Here is a 9,638-nt window from a genome sequence, read left to right as displayed (position 1 = left end):
CGCGTCAGCTGATTCATGACCGGCGACTACCGCAATCATCTTCTGTTAGACTCATAGTTCGCCGCACCTGTTCATTTTATATAAGAGCCAAAATGGATCTCTAACAGAAATGTTGTTGAATTAAAAATTTTCAGATCATATTTTCTACTGTTCATAATAAAAAACCTGTCCCATGTGTATATTTACTAACAAAAACATAGTACGCTAAATATTCCTTTGTTATCAGTGACAAAGCAAAGACAATCGTAAGCAGATTGAAACTATACTTTATTTCAGTATTTCACTCAAACCAAAACATTTCTCAATATTGTCGACGTGCAGAGTATTGTATTCTGGTGTCAGAACGAAAAGATCGCCACTTTTTCAATCAGACTCAAATCAAAGGCAAGCCGAGAAAAATGAAACGTTGATTCTTCCTCTTCACTTTACATTTCGTAAGTCACGACAATACCCAAACTGTTGGGACAGGGGGAAAATATGTATTTTTAATTCAATGGAAGGGGTTCACTTACTGCCAAATCTTCGTCACAGCTGTCTTCGGATTCACTTTCCCTGTCGCTGACTTGGATAACAAATCTTTCAAAACTCAAGTTCTCAGTTAAATTGTCCACATCCAACAGTTTTCTCTCTTCTTTCTCAATAACGTGTCGAACTGCATCTGCCCAGTTGATAGCTGAAATTTGAGCAATGCCACTCTCAGTCAGTCTCTTCACTTCTTCAAGCTTGAATGTTTTGTTGTACCTGGCAACGTACCCTTTGACTTGCGTCCATATCAGTTAAATGGGATTGAGGTTACAGTGGTAAGGGGGCAAGCGCAACACAGTGTGCCCCGCTCTCCTTGCCATTTCGTCTATCACGTAACTATCTTAGCTTGGCTTCAAGTGGGAAACTTGATCAAAAAGTTCCAACTTTAATGAATCAGCTGAAAGTACGAGACCTTTGCCACGTAGCCATTCTAAAATATCACCTTTCCTCCAAGCAGTGGCCGGTAATTTTTCGCATTTCACGCTATGACAGGGAGCATTGTCGAGCACAATAACACTGTCCGCATTAAGTTTAGGAAGGACAGACGAAAACCACTCTTTAAAAACATCACCCTTCATGTCTTCATGGTAATCGCCAGTCGTCTTGGACACAGAAATAAGTTCCGCACCTTCAACAAAGCCATTTTCACTTCCAATGTGAGTGATAATAAGCCTTTTGTCTTTTCCTGATGGTTGTTTAAGTCCATTTGATAGTCCTTCCAGGAAAGCTTGCTTCTTTGAGGTTATAGTGCTATCATGCCACACCTTGCTTACAGTGTGCCCCGCATTCACCCACGTTTCATCCAAGTAATAGATTTTCTTACCTTGGTTTCGTAGTTCCCGAATGGATCGGAGGTATTTTCGCCGCCAAACAACAATATCATCCCTATCAACGAGTGCTGCTTGTCGGTTCCTCTTTCCAAAAACAAACCCAACATCCAGCAAGAGGCGGTTTAACGTAGACACACTGAAACTTGAAAGATGTTCATTATTATTATTAACTTCAGTTAATACCTTTTTCAAAGTAGGCAGTTCTTGGTTTAAAAAGAAAGAATGCACTTTGCGCCTTATTGCACTTATTTCGAAATCGTCATACTTATTAACACGAGACACAACTTTGTGTTTCTTTTTGGGAGACACAACTTTCCCGGTCATTTTTCTCTCTTTCATAACCCTTAAAACTGCAGACACTGACACACCACTGCACTGGGATACCAACTTAACCACTTCTTTTACTGGTTTCTCAGGATACCACTGACAGAACGTTACATAAATATTGAGTAGAATCTGTTTCTCGCCACTTTTCAAAGGCTGTCCTTGCTGGTGCTTTGAAAACAAGCTCGGAGAACACGGAGTCCTTCCCGCACGCATAGAACTCGCCATGTTGAAGTGGCACTATTTCCTTGCTGTTCACATGATTATTTTTAGAAAATAACCAATGTTATAAAATATCATTATGTACACAAATCTCTAAGCTCATTGAAAGTTACAATGCATATTCCTACAAAATGTTCACACTTAATCTTGCCTTGCCATGTCACCAAGTTATTTTACGAAGTGCACTATATTTGGCGGAACAAAAATCGTTATTAGGATGCTTGTCAAAGTTTCCAAACGCAATAAATTTACGAACTTCCTTTGTCTTGTTTTGATCATCATTATCAATATATTTATTGGACTTACAGCATTGCATATGGCTGTTTATGTCCATTATATATTTTATTTACATAAGATATAATTTACATAAAATCTACAAACAAATTTCAAATACACTCATATCTATATCAAACCTCAGAAATATACATTACCATGATATATCATTTTGTGTAAAAAAATGCAAGTAAAATATATTCAATTCGCATGCAAAAAGGAAGCCAAATTTATGGGAAATGATTACTGGTGCAAAGAGTTAACCATAAAGGTGACGCAATAAGTACAAAAGAAAGAGCACTGGGTTTAAAGTGAGACGTCATTTGCGGTAGCGTATCCCATACTACAAATTGGCCGTTGTTTTTCCTTACGTAATGAATCCTGTAACAACGCTGGATTTTCGTGTGGTTTATTTTACTTCTATTAGTTTGCAATGCTTTCTGCATGCACGTGGTTTTGTTTACAGGTCTCAGGGTTGGTGATTTGAACTTTAGACCACAAATCTGAAGTTCAATTCGTTCGTAACGTACTTCCATAATTTAGGTATACCCGGTGTAGGCTCATTGCACAGTGGTTCGAATCTCACTTAAACTGTAGCCTATATGTGCATAAAGTGGACTTAAGACTCAACTCAAACAACAAAAGAATTAGTCTTAGTTGTGCTTGATAAAATGGTAATACAATTATAACGAGTTCAATGAAGCCCTAATTTCTACTTAGAGGCTTGCAGCAAAGACATAACACATCATGGTGTGTTTTCGTATTTGTATGTTAAATAACATAACTCTTAAGATTAAAACTGATGATGAGGTAGAATAGTGATTACATGAAGCGGATGAAAGAACAAACTCAATAGATTGGGATTTCCACTCATGTGATGGTCCGAAGTCATATCCAAAAGTTAGGAGACATTCACAATGATTACTATCCTTTCAGTTTATCTAAACCAGAGCAACTCTAGCTACAACACTCAAAACAGGAATTGCTATACAGTTATTTCGAGAAAAAAATATAGAACTCAATTGCACCACCCCTCGATTATAAAATCACCGTTACAGCTTTGCGAACGTTCCGCGGCGATGGAGACGGATAATTAAATAAAGGGAATGCTCAGTTGAATCAAGTCTGTGAAACCTGTGCCTTTTGTAATACTAGTGCAACACTGAGCCACATCCGATACGACAGATTCGACATGCTGTTGTGGCTCTTCACCCAAGTTCCTTCATTGCGAGGACAGTTCAAAGCAATCGACGTAAATCAATCCTTTGACGTGTAGTGGGCAGAGGAGACTATCCTCAGCTGATTTTTTCCATCGCTAATCAGACAAGAAAAAGTTTGTGTAGTGGATCTCAAAAGTTCGAGTTTACTTCTACTTGCATGAAATATGCAATTACTCAGCTTGAAGGAGAGTGAGAGAGAGAAAGAATATATGATGTTTTGCCCAGAGGCATTTTTCGTTGAATATTGGCTTATCAACCAAAGAGAAGTTGCAGAACGGGGAAAACTATCCAAAACAAATAATCCCTTCTGAAAAATCTTATTATTACAATTACTGTAATTGGCAGTCAACATCAACTACAACAAAATAACGTTGCATTTTATCAGTAGACTAGCAATCTAAATATGATGTTTATTGCAAATATGCTTACGATGAGAAAAATATGCAGAATTTGTGTATAATATAATAAAACTCAAGGTAAAAGAACTCTGAGGCAAGCTTAAGGTAAAAATATTGAAAATTCTTAAAGGAAATACTGAGCCTAAATTATTCTAAATTAGGAAGTTGTAACAGAAACGCAACTGATTCTAATTCATCTAACTGCCCATTCATCAATTTCATCATTTCATCACTCATCTCCATCTTCGCAAATTAGCAAAATAAGCAATAGAACAGAATTTAGAAATTTCAAATTTTGAAATGCTGAATCTCACGTTTTCACTTCTTTCTTTAGTTCTCAAATCAGCGGCCTAATTTCTGCTAGCGATCTTTGCAAGAACTGGATCGTAGACTCAATTTCATTTTGATTTCGAACTATCTACCTTACTATTTTTTAAACATCAAATAGACAGACACCTTTATGATTACAGGAAGATTTAGCTTTCAGTTTCAACGGCACCGAACCATGTTTTTGGACAATGCATCAAGACATGCAGTGATGAAATGTGACTCACCTAAAAGTATCATGGAATTTGAAAATTTACTAAACAGTCTAGGTGCATGCAACAGAGGAGGAATGAACGAGAAAGAAACACGCTTGGTGAGGCTGGTTCTATTGTGGGCAAAAGCGATTCGTGATGAAGCAAGCCAAGGCAAGAGACAGATGCAGTTGATCCTTTCTATCTGCTGGATAAAGAGAGAGGATCACTGTAGATCTAAGGGATTCTCCGGCTCCAACGTTCGAGAAGCTTGTGGATTCTGCTTTTTGTTTGAATTTCTATCGAAACTAAAGCTCAAAACTGCGGTGTTTCTTCCCCTATAGGAAAGATTCTCTTATCTTTACACAGAAAATTCGAAGGCGTCGCTGAATATTTACACTTTCCTCTTTGTAAAATTCAATGAGACTATCAACAATTTTCTGGAAAACTTTTCAGGAATAGAACCTTTCTTGATTTAAACTTACCCGGTGAAGGCACATAGTGGTTCGGATTCCACTTTAAACAGTAGGTCCAGTCCCTATCAGCCTTACTGTGCATAAAGTGGACTTAAAACACCAACTTAACCAACCTTGATGTTAACTTGTAGGACAAACATACATTGACTTTTCTGTAATTTGAGTATTTTTGTTGTGTGCGTTCGTTTTACGTGTATTTTCTATCTTTTCTTACAATGTACATGCGTTTTTTCTGTGTTTTACTTCTCTTTGGTATTTTAATATTTCGAGTTGTTTTTTTATATTTCTCAAGCTGTTAGCTATTATAATCAATTTATAAAATGTAAAGTGGAGATGGTTAAGTGGAATAAAAGGCTTGTGTTTTAACTTCGCCATCCAAAACAAGAAAAATATAGTAATAACGGATTGCTTTTTCTGCTCATTCTTAACAATTTTAGCTCAAGTACTGGAGTTCTTGAGCTCATTGGTATAATAAAATATGATTGGAATTTTTCCTGCACTTTCTGCATCTCAGTAGTATTTTTCACCATGGATCATTAGTAGTTAGCAGACAGTCGTAGGTTTCATCCAATAGTAAATCGACAAAGAAAATTAATTCATCTGTAGACAATAGGAAAATGACTAGAATAATAAAATAAAAGCAATGGGTTAATTTAAGACTACAAAAGAAGGTTTGAAACTAGTACATGTACTGACACACTAAAAACAAACTACAGCCGATGATTCTGCAAGCATTTTAATAGCAAGAGCACTTTACTCTACATGTGAGTGGATGTTATGATACCTTTTCATGTTTTTGATCGATTTTTACCTTTTCGGAAAACACATAGTGAACCAATTTGAAGGCATTTGGACTTGCTTATCGTCGGATTTATGCATCAGATAGTGCAAAACACTTGCCATTTGTATAGATGTGGACTACGAAAGAGCACGCAAACGATCACATGTCTATTTCTTTTGTCTTTGCCGTTGTGAGCATTAACGCAGAAATAATATACGTAATATTTAACATGGATTTCTATCCAAGTGCTTGAATATAATTTACACCAAAGGAAGTGGGGGTGCGTTTTAAACAAGTCACTTTCTTACAAGTTGAGATGAAAATACATATAACGGAAAATTGTACAAAGTACATCACTTCCAGCAGTATGCTAATTAAATGTATTAAGCATTTGTTTTCGTACATTCTAATGAGGAAGTTGACGGTTGAGGATATGCAAAACGCACATGATTTAACTTTAGTAACTATTTGAGTTCGTCAGCAAAAGTACTATTTTTATTTTACAGACCAATGCCCTTGACAAGAGCAAGAAGTTGAAAGTACCTTCCTAAAAATGTAAGTTACACATTATGCTAAATGTTAAATTATGTATGTTTTTGAGCAAAAATGAAGTAACGAATAATTAGATTCCCTTCGATCTGCGTATTCGATCTTGTAGCTATATCCAGAAAACGTGAGTCAATGTAATTCAGTTTTCGAGTAATCGAGTTCTCAAACAAGTGTTTCTGATGTTGAGGAGGGGGGGGGGTAATAGGTTCTTTTTTTATTAGTCAGTTATATAATTTGCTATCTTTTCATGAGTTTAACGCTGATATGTTTAGGAAAGATTGGCTTCCCACGTGCAGTTCACTGTCAGTAGGTACTTATGTGAGCAAGGACGAAGGAAGGATTCAAATGCCAGAAAATTCGTTTCACACTGTTGATACGAGGCTGGTATTCCGACAGCCGTTTCAAATGCATTATGCATTAGTCTGGACTCACACTTAAACAAGCAATTACGATGAACACGTAATGTGAAATATTTGCTCATATAAAATACCTCAAAATCCTTGAAACACATTTGTAGAATGTCGAATATCTATAGAAACTAATTTAAAAATCGCACCATTCACATAACTACGAACTGAATACGAGCAGCTTCGAGTCAAAACCTGAGCATTGGAGTGTCTTTCCATAAATTTATTCTAATTATATTACCATTCATTCCCATCGTTGCGATTAACCAAACGTGGCAGAAGAGTGAATTACAGTAAGATATATGCATCACTACAAAATAAATACGTAATGATAAATGTTAATAGACAGTGGCATAGTTTAAATTTAATAGTTACATAGTGACTGAAGCAAAGAGAAGCTAGCGAGTGTAAAATGTGTTCGCACCCCACGACTTTTTATTTAGTGTGGCTGCCGTAATTTTGGTCACTATGTCAAACACAGTGCTTTTCACGGGCGTTTGCTTCTTTGTTTTTGTCCAGTCCACTTTATGCACAGATAGGCTAATCGGGACTGGACCTACGGTTTAAAGTGGAATCAGAACTACTGTGGAATGTGCCTCCACCGGGTATAGAACCCGGGACCCCTTGATTACAAGGCGAAGACGTTACCACTAAGTCATCGGGGAGGCCCTGCGAGGTGGACGTGGAGCGGCGGTTAGCGCGCCGGGAAGTATGGGCACATCTGCCGGCATTTAGACCCACAGATGTACGCTGACCTTGGCACTGTACGCGTCAGTGCTTCAGTATACACATAGCTGTTGTCCAGTTTGCACGTGTTTGTAAAGTGTTAAAGTGTTAACAAGTGTTTTAGATTGTTTTGTTTTAGTTTACGTATTACTAGTGTTTTTCTGCAGTCCTAATGATGACACATTATCCGTACAATTTAAAACAACGAATTGTTATGTACGATTCTTACGTGATTATGAATTCTTGTAGGGCAGTTATATTGAGTTTTGCAGCAGAATTCCCAGGTTCCTGTTTCACACAGAGACAGTGTTTGTATACTTGTAAACAAATTTAGGGAAATGGGGTCTGTTCCTGATAAGAAGCGAAGGGTAAAACGGCGTGTGCTTACTGAGGAGAAACTAGACGAAGTTGGAACACGATTGGAACATACTCCTCAAAAATCTCTACGGCGCCTTGCACAAGAAAAATACATTTTCATGACGTCTGCATGGAGAGCCTAAAGCAGGAAGTAATTTTCAACATTTGAACGTGACTTTCACTGTGAGTGTGCATATTTTTGCAAATAGCAATGTGTAACAGTGTAGTTGATGTGTTTGTATTTTTGTCTAATTATACATAGTATTAGTTTCGTTGCATTTAAAAATTCAGCATCATGTGGAAACATAAAAAACTGACAAGAAATGTAGATGCATTGGGGGTGAACCTAGGGTTTAAGAATAGGGTCGGTCTTGTAAAGATCTCAGGATTAGTGGATTACAAGACGACAGTGTTAGCCACTACAGTAAAGGGGAGATCCCGACAGAGGCTGAGCTTATTATTCGAATTATGACTCGAATTTCCTGTACCTGTATGAACAGAATTAATTAAGAAATCGTTAACTAAAATATAACTCCTGCTAGAAAACTTCGTAATTTTGTGTTGCATCCCCGTTTGGTAAGCGACGTAAATTTCAGCAACATCCAACATGGAACTCCTTACCCGAGAAAGGGATCAGAAGAACAACAGAAACTGCTCCTACGTCCCCAATACCAAATCCCTACGCGATCAGACAGCAATACCCATATCTCCCTCTGTTTGTTCCGGCCAAGCGGATGCATATTGAGGGGCCCCTTCTCATTTCACGAGACGAGGTCTTCCAGCCCGCGTCACAAGAGATTACGCAGCCGGCAGCTGTTTGACCTGGCTCCGAGGTTGGTGGGAATTATCCGGGGTCGATTGCATGTCCGTATCTGACGGAGTGACCCGGCCCGGCCGATCACTCCCGTTGGCAGACAGATGGAGGGGCTACAAAAGGTTACCTTTAGGGGCAAACTCACCGTAGTCTCTTGCAAAGATAAATAGCCTTTCCGTGAAAGAAAGAGGAACACGGGGACCAGACATATAGCCTCTTCAATCATGGCCGCGTTCCATATTGAAATTGGCAATCGCAGAAGAAAAGAGGATTTTGCAAATTGGATGCAAATTCTTTTGCAAATTTACCTGCTGTGCGAGTTCATGCAATTCAAGCTTACTTCAAAACTCCAGGTTCTGGGTTAGAATCATGCGTACATTTTGGTGTTCCCGTTTACGAGCATCTTATTCATAAATATTATTTGATTTTTGATACCGATTTAAATATTCGCCGAAGTCACGTGGCCTAATCTAGACTTACAACTTAAAGTTGTATTGAGACCACAGTTTAACGTCCCTTATACGAAATATCAGGTTAACCGCAACGAATATGAAACAATGAAAACTTTGTTTTCGTCAATGGTACCTGGTCCCGAGTTCGATTCCCGGTGGAGGCACATAGTGGTTCGGATCCCACTTTAAACTGTAGGTCCAGTCCCGATTAGCCTTACTGTACACAAAGTGGACTTAAAACATCAATTAAATCAATCAATCAATCAAAGTCAATGGTACCATTATGGCATTCGTCTGTATTGATTGAGAAGAAACACGGGGAAGTCTGTCAGGGTGGTCGGCCGTGGAACTTGAATCCGTGATCTTGACCGACACACCTGGGTCCTGGTAATGCCTTGCATTACGAAGTGGCTGACAGCAATGATGTGACTGGCACAGTAGTCTCCTAGCCTTTTATTCTCTTCGAGCCAGTGGAGTGGTTAACGTTGGGAGGGTACTAAATGTGACAAAAGCAACTAACATTGACTCCCCAGGGCCCAAGTGTGTTGTTAGTGTTACCTTTTGTGTTAACGTGATTTTTAAATCGACCAAGCTAAATCAAGGATGATCTTGAATTATCCCCTAACAGATATTGATGATATCAGTGGTACTGATAGTGAGTAAGAGGTTAGTGAACATGACTCAGAAAGCGTAGAGTAAGATTGTAATGAAGGTGAATCTGCCAATGTAGAAGATGACATAGAAGAAGCTGAATATGGCAGTGAGA

General features: G+C 38.3%; 1 protein-coding gene across 1 annotated transcript; it reads right to left on the bottom strand.

Annotated features, from left to right (window-relative positions):
- Positions 1 to 866: 866 nt before the first annotated feature.
- On the bottom strand, positions 867 to 1,679 carry LOC145982276 (uncharacterized). Its single transcript, XM_083115849.1, has one exon. It carries the CDS (start codon positions 1,677 to 1,679, stop codon positions 867 to 869), a length of 813 nt encoding a protein of 270 aa, XP_082971975.1.
- Between the last annotated feature and the right edge of the window lie 7,959 nt (positions 1,680 to 9,638).

Source organism: Lepisma saccharinum, chromosome 2 (genome assembly GCF_977018435.1).
Source record: "Lepisma saccharinum chromosome 2, izLepSacc3.1, whole genome shotgun sequence".
Lineage (NCBI taxonomy): Eukaryota > Metazoa > Arthropoda > Insecta > Zygentoma > Lepismatidae > Lepisma > Lepisma saccharinum.
The sequence above is the reverse complement of the archived record's forward strand: the minus strand, read 5'-3'. Positions and strand labels throughout refer to the sequence as shown.

Excerpts from the sequence above, each read along its gene's own strand:
- LOC145982276 (XM_083115849.1), bottom strand. The coding sequence starts at position 1,679 with ATGACCGGGAAAGTTGTGTCTCCCAAAAAGAAACACAAAGTTGTGTCT.